General features: G+C 42.1%; 1 protein-coding gene across 1 annotated transcript in view; it reads left to right on the top strand.

Moving 5' to 3' along the window:
* The window catches only part of NCAPG2 (non-SMC condensin II complex subunit G2), a 29,880-nt gene extending 29,245 nt beyond the window's left edge, over nt 1-635 (top strand). Inside the window, exon 28 of the mRNA XM_026053005.1 lies at nt 463-635. Within this exon, the coding sequence (XP_025908790.1) occupies nt 463-520 (58 nt within the window). The 3' untranslated portion in view covers nt 521-635. The remainder of the gene's footprint in view (nt 1-462) is intronic.
* Nucleotides 636-16,319: the final 15,684 nt, after the last annotated feature.

The following is a 16,319-nucleotide window of genomic DNA, read 5'->3' as shown; positions in this document are numbered from 1 at the left end:
TGAGGCAGTAACTGATAAGGGTAACATAGAAAATTTGGAGTTGGTGAAAGACTGTTAGAGATAAGGCGAAAAATAACCAAGAGCAGAGAATGAGGGAGAAGGGAAGAAAAAGGAAAGGAATTTTCTTTTTAAAAGCAAAAATGATGTAAAGAAAATGAATGGTGCTATTAATAGACATATGATTAAATATTGGAAAATCAAATGTGCTTAAAATGAAATAGTAATTGAGTCTAGGTTGTTGTAGTTGACACTATAGCTAGACATGGCCAGGAGAAATATGAAAAAATGAGAGAGGAAAAATGGCATTTCAAAAGTAATATTTTAGGAACATATTTAATCCTTAAGCTAATACAGTAGAATTTATTAAAGAAACTGGGGGTAGCTGTATTCTGACAGCTGCTTATTCAAAGAATGATTTAGCATTAGCTAAATGTTTAATTTTCTTATTTATTTTTCGTGCAGCTTCAGAACCCTGTACGAATCATCTCTGAAATTTTTGGATGAACTTTTGAACCCTTGACACACAGAAGCTTCTGTCATGAAAATTAAAGGAAGGAAGATGTGTTGGTTTTGAAACCAGAAGATTATCTTGTAAAAAATTATTAATACTTCACATTTATATTCTTTTCTGTACGTTTGAAGTAAGCAAAATGTATAAAAATGTATATAGATAATATAATAGTAAAGATTTTTCAAACATTTTTAGAGTGGATATTCTGTATAGTATTTTCACATTTGGAAGTAAGTAAAATCATTATCTCTGGATGTGTTTTTTATTAAATAATAATTATATTTTGTCAAATACTGTGAGAGGAGGAAGTGCATAACCTCAGTCCCTGGGGTTATGAAAACGAAGGCTGTTTTTGGGGATCTGGGAAAACATTTCCTGACACAGGAACAAATACATGGTGATAAAGAGTTCACCAAGGACCATTCAGCCTGATCAGCTTAACTGCCTCCTTTCTGTGGGCAAAGAGGGAGCGATGGATTCTATTTTTCCTGCTCTTTTCAAGGCTTTTGACAGAGGCTGCTACGGTGTCTTTGTGCTGTTAAACTGCAGAGTGAGAGCCTGGATGGGAGGAACCAGAAACCTCTGGGTTCTGGTGGGAAACAAGCTGGAGTGCAGGCGTGAGGAGCCAGGGCTGACATAAAGCCCATGAAGTTCAGCAAGCCCCATGCAACGTCCTCCACCTGGGATGGAATAATCCTTTAACCAGCGCAGGCCGGGGACCACCACCTGGGAGATTGTTCAACAAGAACCTGCTGTCAACATTCATGGTGGCAACAAAGAAAAACTTCTTGAGGAGCCTGAATCAAAACTGGAGACTGAATTGGGCCGGGTGGCTCAGGGGGAACATCCCTCCTTGGAGCTCTGCAGAACCTGAACTTGGCTGAGCAGGGCCCTGACCAACCTGATCTGATTTTGATGGTAGCCCTGCTTGAGCTGGAGGTTTCACCAGATTCACTCCTGAGCTTCCTCCCAAATTATATTAACCCTGTGATTCTAAGTATACTGGAGGGGAAGTGCCCCAGGTATTAAATATATATTTGAGAAGTACATAAGTCAAATGTTTTTATATTTTGCCATTTTTATAAATTAAGACCAATAGTGCAGATGTATAAGCCCTTATTTGACTTTCTTAATGCAACCAGATGCTTTCCTAAGACGAGGAACAGAATGTTGACTGCAAATTATTTTCCCCTTAACTAAGGCACTTATGAATTAAATGTCTGAGTTCATAATGCCGATTTTTTATCTATTTTAGGAGATCTAATAGATTTCTCTAGAAAATGTGTCAATTACAGACTGTGAATGGACCGTCCTAGACGTTGGACATCTAACTCCTGGCTCCCCCCAGCTGAGCGAGGTGAGTCCCCCACCGCGTGTCCGTGCAGCTGCTTCGTGTGGGGGGTGCTGACCACCAGCGGGTTTAGGCAGCTCCGAGGGGCCCCCTCGAGGCCTCCTGGCTGGGGTTTGGGTACAGGCCTTTCCCTTTCACATCAGCTGTCCATCTACCACATCTTGCTCTTTTTTTTTCTCTAATATCTCTGCTCCAGTGGAATAAACGGCCTTTTCCCAACACTAAGGCTAACTGGGAATTTAATGTAAAGCATCGCAGCCTCCCTCTCTAGATAAAAGCTAATTTAGTGGGAAAGCCTATATTTAAAAACAATTATAAACTTTATAAAAAAAAGTCAGACTTTGCATGAGGAGACTTGCGATGTGGATGGGTAAGTGAATTCCAGAAGACTCGCATTATCCACAGCAGTGACGCGAGCCAGGGAGATACCGCTGCCGCAGCAGGTAGCTGTAGTGCTGCCAAATGTTTATCTATCAACATCTTTATAAAGACTGTGTTCCTTGGCCTCGGCTCTTCGACATCTGTTAACAGGCAGGTGTTCCAGTAATGACCTTTTAAATCTTCTAATTATACAAGTTAATGAATATGTAAATCAGTTCCTTTTCTCTGCTTCTCATTCTTTAAATTTGTTCATATTACAAGAGAATTCATTATTGTCTTGTTCTTTGGTGCATTATGCTGCTCTTTCAGTGGTCACTTGTTAGGGAACATTTGTGTCAGACCCAATGTCCCAGAACCGGGGAGAAATTGAGGCACTAACAACCTGTCACAAATGCAGATTTCTGCTGCAGAAACTGGGAGAAGATTCTGCCAAGAATAAACCTCTGACCTCCTAGTGCCAGGTGCTTCAGTGATTCTCAAGAGTAGAAATAGTTTTCTGCTTGCAGGGAAGCTGGTAAAACTCAGCTTGAGCTTCACTCCAGGTATCTAGTAGCTGCCGAGACACGGTGAAATTTGTTGGCTTTCTGCAGCAGAAGTGACGACCTTCTCGGGATTTCCTGAGGCCAAGTCAGCCAGTGCTCTCTCCTTAGGCCTTTGTGGCAGACTTACAACAGTATGAATTTTAGGTTTTATTCTCTCTGTTCATTGCAAAGCTATTTAAGTCTTGCCAAAGTATTAAATTCATGCATTTTGCTTCTGTTGTCAAGATAATCCAGTCTAAGGCACGTGGTATTTTATCTTTTGGAAGCCTGTAAATCAGAGGATTTTCTTATTTATTCAGAATGTGAGGGAGAGGGTTTTTGTTTGTTTCTGTTTTTATTTTAAGCCTTCAGGACAGTTTATTCAGCAATCTGCAGCATACAAGGCGCACCTCTGAAAGCTCTGTACTGTTAAAGCAGCTCCTTGGAGATGCATTCAGCCTTTGCAAGAAACTGAACTTGGCTTTGAGAATACAATTGTTTGAAATATGAAGACAGCTATCTGAAGAGATTCCTTAGAACAATTTTGATTTGTAGTTGCTGAATTTTCTAGTCACAGCTGTGCCTGTTAGCAGCAATACCTCTTAGCCCTTCTCTTTCTACATACATGCCCAGGACTAACAGTACTGAATAAAGAAATAGCTTCAGACTATCTGCAGTGCTGTGAAAGTCTTTCCTCTAACTCTTTTATTATTATTATTATTATTAGTAGTAGTAGTAGTAGTAGCAGTAGTTTAATTTTTCCCTGTCCAGGCATCTTTGCTTAAGCTTCATGTGTGCTTAAGCTTACCTTTTCTGAAGACAATATTCATTTGCTGTCTTGTATAAGAAATAAAATCCAGTGGTGTTCCACCTCATAGCTTCAAATTCTGAGCTAAGGAAAAGCCAAAAAAAGGCTCCCAAGCTTGTTCCTTGGCAAAAATAAATAAATAAATAAATAAATAGAAGTATTTGAAGGCGGATCTGACCATGCAAACTCCACTCCAGACCTTGCATACTTGCAAGGAAAAGAAGAAATGTGCCTCTTTGCCCCATGCTCCTGTGTTTAAACTCCTGTTGGCTGTTTCTAGCAATTGCTGTGAGGTCTGGCTTGGAGACCAGCAGCAGCAGTGCCCAGCTCTGAAGGATCAGCCTGCACTGGCTATTCCTGCTCAGGGAGGAACTGGGATGAAAGGGGTCAGCACCCTCAAAGCTGCACAGGTTCCTGTGCTGACACAGGGGTAACTGCAGAGAAACTCTCCACCAGGGCAGTGAAGTGTCTTCTCCACATCTACCTTCCTCATTCCTCCTTTTTCTGTCTAGTGACACATGAAAGTTCACAGCAAACAGGCACAAACCTTGCCTGGGCTTTAAGGGCTCTGTGCTTTTAGCTTCAATTTGCTCAACAATCTGGATTTTTTGCACTGTGTTACGCTGTTTGGCACAGGTGTGTCCTTAGTCTCTTCTGGAAACAAGCATCTGTTCTGTTCCACTCCGTGATTCCAGAAAAACAAGGCAAAAATTGTATGAGGAAATTTAAACACTGGGAATTTCCCTCCTCTTACTAGTGGGCACTTTATCACAAAGGACCTCAATAGCAGCTCTGTTACTATCATTTTATTGCTTATGACTCTAGTAAATAGAAGCTGCTACCAACTTTTTCTCCTGTGTCTTTTTTTTTTTTTTTTTACAAGAAGGTGACCTTTCTTTCAGCAAAATAACTTAGTTCTCACACATGTGACTTGACACCGATTTTGTACTGTTTCTCTTTCTGCAGACATGGTACTAAACTGCTCAATGCAAAATTCTGATTCATTGATTGATGTTGCTGCCAACTTTGTACCAGTTTCAAATATATCTTCAAATTTAATCAGTTCATGCTTGGTTTTTTTTCTTGTCATTAATGAAATTAAATAAGATGCCTCTCCAAAACATCGGTAGTAACTTAGTAACTCTTTTTCAGCCTGATCTATTTCCCTCTTCTATTTAATATTATTCCTACCATAATCCTTGTTGTTTTGCTTTGCTTTGTTTACTTGTTTCATAATGTAACAACCACTATTCACTAATTGCCTAAAAAGGTACCTGAGTATCAGCTTAATAGGAAACATAGGCTTTGCACACTGACCTTTTTTGCTTATTAAGGGTGTATATTTGCTACTCAATTTTATCAGAAGGCATCTAGGGAAAAAAAAAAAAATAAGTATCTGTAAGAGGACACAAATCAGACTGGATCAATCTAAGGGCACATTAAAAAAACACATTTAGCCCACGCTCCAGACTCTTTCAGGACAGTGTGACACATGTTCTCACTGCTCCGTTGAAAAAAAGGCTTTTGCTGAGGCTGCTCTTTTCACTCACCATAATGGCAAAAGCCACAGTCTTGAACCCTTTCCTAAGACTGCTCACTTCAATATGTAACACAAAGTATTTTGCTCTTGCTTCTTCCTCAGATCCAAACAAAGGGAGGCTCTAAGCTTGTCCTTGCTTTCACAAACCTGAACTTCCATCATGGCAAAAACAACAGTCTCTTTTTTCTGCTCCCTGTCCCCAGATTCTCTAAGACAGACCATTGCCCTTGATCTGCAGTATGGCTATTTTCACGAGGCGGCCTTGCCCACAACACCCAAAATACTTGTTTTTCAGGGAAAGCTGGACCTATCCCCTGCTTTGGCAGGTCACCAGGGCCAGCAGATGAATTCCCTCCAGTAAAGCGCAACCAGAGGAGTTCTCTGTGTGATTCCCACAACTGACAACCTTCTGCAGCTGTTTCAGTCCTCACCACAATATTCAAACTCAAGGACAGTATAGACTGCATGACATATAACATATGAGTCAAGAACTATACTATATATATGAATGAAGAAAGTGCTTTTTAAATGATAGAAGTTAAAGAGGGGGGTACTAACTTTTAGTATTTATCGGATTTTTGTTGTCGTTGTTAGTTTTTCAGAAGTCTTCAGTATGCTGGAAAGACTAGTTCTGCAAGGACCAAAAAGATGTGTTAAACCAGCCCAACTGCAGTGAGCCTGGGAACTGGCTCACTGTGAGGAGATGTGAGGAGATGAGGGATGTTATCCTGGGATCTGTTCACAGCCCCCGGACTCTCTGTGCTGGAATAGCCGCCACTCCTTGGCTCCTGAGCCGGGCAGGTCGGCCTCCCTCCATCAGGGAAGTTCCATCATCCCAGTTAAGATCACAGGGAGCAGCACCAAGTGATCACGGAATGTAGCTTGCAGCTTTTAATTTGTAATGTATCAGGATTTGTTCACTGAATAACAAAGACAAGCTCATTTCAATGAGATCTGAACTGGAAAGTATCCTGTACCCTCCATGAGAGACTCTCCTAGACAACCAGCATTATGGGCAGGTGTCATGGTTTTGGCTCCTTAAATATGTTAACCTGGTGGAAAAATATATTTGTAGAAATGCCTTTTTATTTTACTTTCTAATTCTCATGAGGGGAAAGGGAGAATTCTTTCTGCACAACCCTACTGTGAAGACCATCTTCATCTCTCCAATTCTTAGCCTCTTCGAGTTTACCACAACTCTAATTTCTAATTTTATTGAATTTCTATCGAACAAAAAAATGCCTATTAGAAAGCATATTTCTTTCTTGATATTCTTTCTAACCTTTGGATTTCTTTCAAGCAGAGTCCTAGATTTCTAGGTGGTTCCGAGGAATGAGTTATGAACCCCGTCATAATTTCCACAGACAAAAGGTGCTAATGGTAGGTTCGCCTTGGTGTTGTGATTGCCACAGTGTTTCTGTTTCCTGTTTTCTCTTTCTTCAAAGTTGATAGCTGCTCATTGGTTTCACTGCATGTGGTGGATCAACACCTTTTATATAAGACCAGACCTCTTCATGACTCAATCACTCAGTCACTCCATTTTGCAGCGCAGAAACGCTCATGGAAATGCTCGGCCTAGGGGGAGGATTCCCCTGAGAAGTCAAGTGTTTTGTGTTTGGTGTTTGATGCTGTGTCAGAACACTCTGAACTGGAAGAGATAGCAAAAGGTGTCTCTAAAACACTTCTAAAACAGTGACTCACAAAAGAACAGAGAGCATCCTGCCTCTTCTGTTATTTGACTTCTGATAGTTACGCCAAAACCTGTGAATATTCTTAACATTATCTTGTTCTCACAAAGATACAGAAGGTAATTTTAGCGCAGTACAAATAACGGTGCTTTTCCCAGCTGTCATTGCCATGAACTTTTCCCACATTTCTTCCCTGATCACCACATATCCTCAGTAACCTTCCTTTAAAAGAAACACATCGTACGCCCAAACAGCCTGGTACTGTGAGCTATCAGAGCGCCCTTGGCAAGACTGGCTGACTTTTCAACACTAGGCACTGTGCACTTCAATTCTATTACGTGCTATTCAGAATAACCTATGTCCATAAGCATCAAGCTAAAAAAACTAGTGAAAATAAGCAGAGCTCAGTTGTTCTTTCTGCATTTGAAATTGCTGTCAAATCTATTGTTGAATTCTAGATTTCCTCCTAGTGGTTTTCTCAATGATACTCCAAGTTTATAAGAACACAATAGGTACAGCAATGATCCTAGCCCACAAATCACCACCAGGTGTGTCTATGTGTCTGTTACAGCAAGCAGGAAAACACTGTTTTCCAGGAAAAAAAAAAAACATGGAGAGGGTAAGTTTAATCCAAGAGCACACCATGCCTTCAATAACACACAGCCACAGAGAGGCACGCTGCATAAAAACAAAAGGGAAATAGCACAAAAAAGGCGTCTCGCACCCTCACAGCCACGGGCTGCGACTGGGGCCCAGACCTCGGGCTCTGTGAAAGCAGAGTTCAGAAGCATCACTTAAGAATATAGCTAGAATTCAAAATCTAGGCACTCCGAAGTCAAGAAACATTGAAATTAGGATGTGGTTTAGCTGCATCTTTGAGCACCTGCAGGAAGATGTTACCTTGATTCATATTAATATGTGCTACTCGTTTCACACAAGCTGTTCCTTACTCACTTCTCAGCCTCTCTCCACTCAATAGCTGATTGCAGGTCTAAGAGAATTACCTCATGTTTTCTCATGTAATGGAGATTCTGAAAATTGAGTATGTTATGAAACATATATGTATTTTGATAATATTAGGCAATATTAGCTCAAGTTGAACTGTTACGGAGACACTTTTAATTTCTAAAGGGCAAAATTAAGTTTTTAAGTTATTTCCAGTTGCTGAAGTTTAGCTGAATAGTAGAATGCTAGAATCTGCAAGAATAATAAAAATTAGTTGGAAATTAAACAAAGGTGCATAATGTTGTTTTGTTCGATATCTCTCCTATAATATACATGAGTTGCTGTTGCAACATTTTTGTTTTTCAGAACTTTTAATTCCTAAGTCTTGCAGGACAAAGTGATTTAAGCTACTGGAGGTCTATTCTTTCAGGATGATGAAGTGCATTAATCTTATTCATCCTTTAATTTAGCACAAGAAGAGTGGATACCTCAGGGGATTATTATAGGCTATAAGATCCATTCACTGAGTAGTAAATCTTAACCATAATAGCGAAGGTAGATAAAAATAGAGCTTTTTAAGTGTTTCTGACTTCTCTCCCATTGAACATCTCAAAAGAACTCCTTTAAAATGTGACTCTCTATGGCTATTTCAAAATATTTTTGATCAATTGCAACCAAATCCTATTACTGATTGTACATCTAGTGATTTCAGCCTGGTTCTCAAAGAACAAGAATCCACTCACAGAAACAGCTACTAATTAGACTAACAGTCTAATTATTTAACCTGACTAAACTATGATATGCTCAGATGTTTTTTTTTTTTCCAAATGGGCTAAGAACTCTAAACACCACCAAATTCGGCAGGAATCCAGGTGGTCTTGAGGCTGAAATCTGCCTCCACAGGCCTCAAGACCTGCAGGCCACAGCGGGCGGCCTCTACAGCACCCATCTGCACACAGGGGCAGCACGAAGCCAGGGAGCTTTCCTCGCTCCTCCTGGTGCCACTAACCTCTACGTGTTCTCATAGAGGTTGTTCCCTTTCATAGCCTCATCCTGCATATAAGGACGTCATAACGAGCCTTAGATTTTAGATTTATTGTTTCTTGTATCCCCGTCTTGACACACAAAGGAGATTCTCATCTCCTTGGATGACATCGCTGGTTCTCAATATCCCTATATTGTTGCTTGCAAGTTGCTTCATGCCATCTTTTCCTTCTGTAGAACCAAATTTATTTCAAATATAGCTTCGCCCCCACTTTTAATCTAGATATCTCCAGCAGTGGCATTGGAACAAGTCAGCTAGAACACTAAACAGCCTCCAGAAGAATACTGGTTTGGTTTAGACCCCTGAACACCTACATCTACAGAAGCATCCTCAGCAACTCTTAATTCCAGCAGGAATTTAGGAGATTTTCCTCCCAAACCCAAACTACCAGGTGCACTAAAGAGGCCGATCTGGTAGCAAGCCCTGCAGGGATCCTGTAGCCCTAGAAGTCAGCTCAAAACACGCTACCATAAGCACTTGTATAAACAGCTGTTTAGGTCTTTGGTTAATGTAAGGCGCATTTATTGTTTCCAGTTGATGCAAGTATCATCTGGCCCGGGTCTCCCAGGTAATTTGCTCTAGCTGCATTTTGCCTCTTAGGCCCTGAACACTCCATTTTAGGCTCCTTTCCAACTGCTCTCTCCAGCAACACATAAAAACCATTATCATTCAGTTACAGCACAGGGAATAAAAGAGCAGCTCACAGCTTACCAGTCATAACTAAAATCAACCTACTTTTTTTTTCTTTTTCTTTTTTAAACTCTATCACACACGGAGTTGCCCAGTCCTAGAGGAGTTTTCCTTCCGGCTCCACATTTAACTCCTGCTTCTCAGCGCTCAAGAAATGTTTAAATGTTAAAACTTCTTAGGTGCTGCAGAGAAGACATATTTTTCTATTACAGTTTTGAATACAAGAAGGAAAGTTTATAAAAGCCACAATTAGCAGCAGTACATTAAAACAGAAAGGTAGCTCTTCCTAAGCTATTCCTAGATAAAATTGATGTCATATTCCTAAAGTGAATCCTACCACACACTTCCAGCTCTTTTAACTATGTGCTAAAAGTTCTCATTCAGTATTATTGATTGAGTGACACTGCAGCATTTTTTTTCCGTATTTTTTTCTTTAATTGTGTTCCATTCTTCCCAACACCAAGGAAAATATGAGTCTGGTTGACAATTATCTAACAGCTGTTTGGTCACCCTGTCACAGGTGTTGCAACAAGACGGAGTTACACTGTTGCCAAAAGCCTTGTGATTAAACACTGATAAAGAAACCACTGTATATTAGGCACTCACCTGACACCAAGATCTGTCCTTTTCTAGACCCTGCAAATTCTATTTATTTTTTATGCCAAATTGAATTCAGTGTGAATTCATTTTAAAATCTCAAAAGCTCTGCTAGCATTGCAAATATGAAAGCACTAAAGCTAATATTGATAATCAGTGAATTCTGCATTGGGCACCAAAAACCCTGCAAGGTTTAGTTATACTATGGCATGGTCAATAGTTGAAAAGCAAAAATAAGACTCACTGCTGATGCAACCAGGGGCTACACCTTTTTATGCCATTGAAGATTTCTCCAGTTAGAAACTCCCAGTACCTTGAATAAAATTAGTTACTGAATGGAGAAATCAAGTACAACACTGAAATACAGGCGGGTATTTGTACCATTAGGGAGAGACTTTCCTATTACAGCTTTTGGTTTCCAATAATCCCAGCCTCTGCAGAGCTTCTCTATCTCCACTCCAAGTAGTGTCAGCAACTCTGGTGCCAGACAATTCTTAAGATCAAATTCTTCATTCTTGTCACTTAAAATCTTTTGATTATGTTTGATTATGCACAATGTCTTGCATTATAAAAATGACAGAAGAGTCCAGGCTACAAAAGATACTTTGAAGGAAAAGATAACAGTAGGACTCTTTAGCTGCAAGGTGCTCTTTAGTTGGTGCTTCAGTTGTTTCTCATTCTAGATGGTTATCCTATGAACCATAGATTTTCACCTTAAAAAAACCCAAAACATTTAAGAGAATAATGCAACATATCTCACCCTTTCCAGTGGTCAGAAGCACCATTACTACTGAACATAAAAAGACACCTGCCTTCTTTAAGTAACCCTTTGTAGAAATTAGGCAGCTAGGAAATGCCAGATCACCCCAAAGAGGGTCCTGTTTGTCACCATCTGAAAGGGAGTTCGTGGCTCCTGACACCATCAATACACACAGCAGGAATTGGTGCCATCCTTCCCGTAGAAGCAGGATGTGGATCCAGAGGAGAACTTCCTATCCTTGTTTTTCACGGCCAGCAAGATGGGAGCATTCGTGCCCCAGGGAGGGACAGGAGGTGGCAGAGGGTGCCCGTGCGTCCCGGGACACCGGCCCCGACCCTCCCGGTGGGTCTCGGTGCGAAGCTGCAGGGAAAGCAGTACGGGCAACATTAGGACTCACGACTAATAAAAGGGTAAATAAAGTTCTTACTGGGAAGTGACATTAAACAAAATGATCTTGGTGCATTTTCTTTCACCTAGAGGCTTTGAGTATGTCCTTAAGAGGCGGAAAATGTACACGAATGCAGTTCTGCCAATTCTGCCTTGGCTGGGCCTGGATACCCACAAACCTCTCCAGCTCTTCCTCTCTTTCTCTTCTCCCTCCCTTCTTCCCCCATTCCCTCCTGAAAATGCATCTTAAAGCTCTGTCAAGGTATCATCTCGGTTACTCAATCTTAGATAAACTGTCTGATAGCTACTGTTCCCTGAGGATTTTGGACCCATTAACAGGACAGATGATCTGCAATTAACTGCTCGGAAGCCTAGAGTAGTGAAAGGGAGGAGGGGCAAGAGGAAGAAAGAAAATGAAGAGGATTAATTTAATTTTATTTTTTTAAGGAAGGGCTTATCTATATGCAGGTAGCATACATATATATATGTGTGTATATATATATACGCACACACGATATTCAGCACAGCTGATCACCTTTTACTCAGGATTTTCTTTAGACTTAGATAAACTTGACAAATACCTTAGTGATTCCTTGCTGACAGGTGCGATCCCACCCCGTGCAAACACACGCACGCGGTTGCTAAGATCTGTGGGTGTTCCTATGCCTGCGCATATGCACTTCTCAAATTCTGATTGCCTTCCCTTGTAATTAGAAAACAGCCCTTCAGAGGCTTACAAATGTGCCCTCAGCAACTAAGTACTTGTTAAACATCTTTTTGTTTTACATTCTTACATTTCTTACATTTACATACTTACCCTTTAACCACTTTAACTGCTTTAATCCTATTTACAGCATTTTACTTACATCACTTAATTACTATTACTTATAAGTATGTAACAATCATCTTTTTGCCTATTTTTATGCCTAAATTGTTCTCTGAGAATCTTATGCTTTGAGCAAATCATGTATTTTATCTTCTTTTCTAAGCTTGTTCTCCCACTTTTTCTTTCAGGTAATTTTGGCACCTTTTCTTCCTATATCTCTCAAAATTCTACCATTAACTCAGCATCTCAGCTTATTCATTCATTCCTCCTCCTATTCCGTTCCAGACAACATTAAATCAACAAAATTAATCCTATATTCAGCTTGCCTCTTCCAGGCCTGGCTGCTTCTGCCTGCCTTTTGGAGCAGAGATGTTTGCCTTTAATAAAAACATTTTGTGGCCCAGCGAAACAGGGAGAGAAATACAGAGAGGGAGAGGCAGATTGACCTTATTGTGCAATGGTTTTATCATGTCCTTCAGTCAACAGAATAAAGATCTGAACATTTAAAATTTCATTGCAAGTAGCTCTCCAGGACATCTGGGCTTATTCTCTCTTGCTCCGGTCCTTCCAAGGGAAGGATTCAAACTTGCAGGTTTCTCAGGAAAAGCCTTAGTCAGACACGACCACACGTTCAAACAAACAAACAAGAAGTATTTCCATGAACAATTCCTGTTCAGCTCCAGTTACCATGGATAAGGATGTACATTTTTCATATGTATAACATCATATAGATTATTCTGTTCTTCTTTCGCTTTTCCTGACATGTTTTTCATACCTTCCCCAACACAGCTATCATAAAGACCCAGCTTCAGCAATTAAGCACGTGTTAAACTTGAATTTGATACTCACTGCTCGAAATTTATAGATCTATAATTTCCAATGTCCTTCTTCCCTGCAGGCTCACATTCACTCCTGGATACATTAAAAGCGAAGGGCTGATATTCCATCCCCTCAGCAACCGTGCAGTCTCTTTCTTATTTTAGAATCTCGTGACGAAAACATTAAATATGACCTTGCCAAAATAATGTACTGATATACTTTTCTATCTCTTTTTCAAAACTATGAAGTCCTAAAGTTTTGTTAGAACCCTGCACCATCCCTAACTTCAACATTTTTCTGGTGGTTGCAGTAATTTTCACTAATTACTTATACCCTTCAGAATTCCTTTTTCCTTTTTTTTTGGTTAGTTCAAGACTTCTTGAAAATTCGAGAACAAAAATCACACACAAAGCAACGTAACAAGGTTGGTAGATCAGAACATGCATGTTTAATTTAATACAAAAAATATGTAAAATCTTGGCACTGTAGCATCTCTTGCTTGAGGAAAAGGCTTTTTAACAGGTTTTAAATGTATTTTAAAACATTTTAAAATACAGCTTGCATGTATGATGTTTTTAACACTGTGATTCTGTTACTCTTCTCATTTACATAGAGACTCAAATCTCAGCGTTTTAATCCATGTCATTAACCCAGCTCTTTATACCTAAAATATTGACTTTGACGTGTCTGTTCCTGGGGCTTTAAGATAGGCCAGTGTATCTTTGCAGGTGCAGCCTAATATAAATAAATACAAATATATTTAATTAATATATATTAATATAAATATAAAACTATAAAGCAAGGCCAGTTCTGTATTGTCAATCCTTAGACTTGCTGCTCCTGAGAATTGCTACTTGAGCTGCTTCCAAATGCCTGGTCATCTACCAGGCGACTCTTTGCTCTTTGGCACTTTGCTCTGGTCTTTGCCAGCCTCGTGCGCTCCAGGATTTCCTTCTCCGATGGACGCCCTTTCCTCTGCATTTTGCACATTGCTTCACACGCATTGGAACAAATGTTGTTGTTTTGCTAATCCACTGCACAGAGTGGCTATGAGAATTTTAATTTCCATTTAAAACCTGCAGAGAATGTGATCATAAATTCGTAGGAGCGATGCAAACCATCTGTGGCAGAGCTACAGTGACTTCCCATGTTATATTTTGTTTTGACAAACATCCTGCCCTCTCCCTGGGCTTGCTGTTCACTCCCCTCTTACCTTCGGTTGCTTTGCAGCTCTACTAATTCAGATGACCTTTCTCCTTGTTCCTACTACCAGCTTTTAAAGCCAGATGGTTTGCATAACCCATGAGAATGTAATAATTTATGATTCAGCACTTTCACTTCTCATCTTGTCCTTTCCATATAATGCTTCCCCCTCCTCCAGCCCTTTCAATGCTCTGGTTTCTTTCAGAGTTGTTGAAATTGATTTCAAGAGTTTAAAATCCTGGGGCTGAAGGGGACCTTTTGACATATTGGAACTGCCCCCTTGCAGGTTGTGAGCAGCCAAGTGCAGAAACAAGAACAGCCACCGCCTGGATCCTTTGCAAACCCCAGGCCACTGAGGCTCTTCTCCTCCAGGGAACTGCTATGGGTTCTGCTCTGGGCAACCCATCTCCAACATCTGTGAACAAGCACCCGTGGGGAGCGATTTTGGCATCCCACCCTCCTCCAGGACCAGTATATTTTAGCCTAAAGGGCTTTCACTATTTAATTTTCTGGGCCATGGCAAAATCACATCTCAGTTTGCTAATTTTACTCCTGCTTTCAAATACCTGGAGGGTGAGTCCATGATGACTATGCCTGGCTAGAGGCAGGGGTGAAGGAAGTCCTGACAGAGTTATTTACTGCAAGGGAGAAGCAGATGGGGGAGCACCTGAGACTTGGGCAGCACCAGGGACACCAGGAGGTGCTGGAATGGGCACCTATGTCCCACCATGGGTCCCATGATGGACAGCAGCGTGGAATAGGGGTGGAGAAGGATGGCTCTTGGCAGAACACCATAGCTGCTGATCTGCCTCCCTAGAAGTATGCACAGCTGGGGCTGCTGCTCCACGCCTTTCCATGCTGACACTGGGCTGTGTTGAGAGGCTTCACAGCCTGGCGAGAGCACCATGGGCCCAAGAAGTCAAGCTGTAGATGTCCGTCAACAGCGAGAATTAGGGCTGGCTCTTTGTTAGAATTTTAATTGACACTTATTCACAATACTTTGATCCCTATGGATAGTGGAAACCTCTTGAGATCCCTACAGACAAGTGCCTGTCCAGGTGAGTGCCTACCTGTCCGTGTTGCCCCTATCCACAGGGGTGGGTACAATGGGGAGACCAAGGATGATAGTGTTGAAGGTCTCTAATGCCTACAAAGAGCAGGAGTGGTCCCAGAGCAAAAGGGCCAGGAGAGACTGAGCAGAATTTAGGGCTATTGATAGGCATTTATACCAACAGTATCAATAGGTATGGACTGGACAGGCACCAATGCCCCTCACTGCTGGTGGGTGATGATGTCCAACTGGCAGCAATATTGGCTCGAGGGCTAAACCCCTCTTGATGCTGGGTGAATCAGAGAGGGATGGTGGCCTCTCAACAGGGCGCCATAACGCGATACCACGGCGGTTTGCACGGCTGGGGCTGCTGCTCGGGCCTCTCCTTGCTCACAGGGGTCCATTCAGTTCTGGGTCTTTCACAGGAGATACGCTGAGGTGCTGGAGCGTGTCTAGAGAAGTGCAACGAAGCTGGAGAAGGGGCTGGAGCGCTGACCTCACGAGGGGCCGCTGAGGGAACTGGGTTTATTTAGTCTGCAGAAGAGGAGGCTCAGGCTCTACAACCACCTGGAAGGAGGCTGTAGTGAGGATGGGGTTGGTCTCTTCTCCAGAATAACTACCATGAGGACAAGAAGAGATGTCCTCAATTTGCACCAGGGGAGGTTCAGGTTTGATATTAGGAAGAACTTTTACACAGAAAGAGTGGTGAAGAATTGGAACAGGCTGCCCAGGGAAGTGGAGTCACTGTCCCTGGAAATGTTCAAGAAATGTGTACATGAGGAGCTTAGGGACGTGGTTTAGCAGGTGGTGCTGATGGGTTTATGGTTGGACTCGATGATCTCAAAACTCTTTCCCAACCATAACGATTCCCTGGTTCCACATCCGCGCCCTGGGAGCGCGGCCAGCACAGGACGGGCCGGGCGGGAACAGCCGTTGAGGGCGGGGCGGGGCCTATTTGGGGCGGGGCCTGACAAACGGGCGTGACTGCCCGTTTGGAGGCGTGGCCGGCGCGCGGGGGGCGTGGCGTACCCGCCAGGGGGCGTGTCCTGGAGGCGCGGCCGCTGTCCGGGGTGTTGAAGCGCCGCGGAGCCGCCGCGGAGCCGCCGGGGCCGCGCGCAGCGGGAGGCGCCGGGCGGGCGGCATGGAGTGAGGCCGCCGGAGCGGAGCGGAGCGGGGCGGCCGCCTGCGATGGGCCA

The sequence above is a fragment of the Nothoprocta perdicaria genome, unplaced genomic scaffold, assembly GCF_003342845.1.
Source record: "Nothoprocta perdicaria isolate Ctin4 unplaced genomic scaffold, notPer1 scaffold_95, whole genome shotgun sequence".
Lineage (NCBI taxonomy): Eukaryota > Metazoa > Chordata > Aves > Tinamiformes > Tinamidae > Nothoprocta > Nothoprocta perdicaria.
This window is presented reverse-complemented; position numbering and strand designations above follow the sequence as displayed.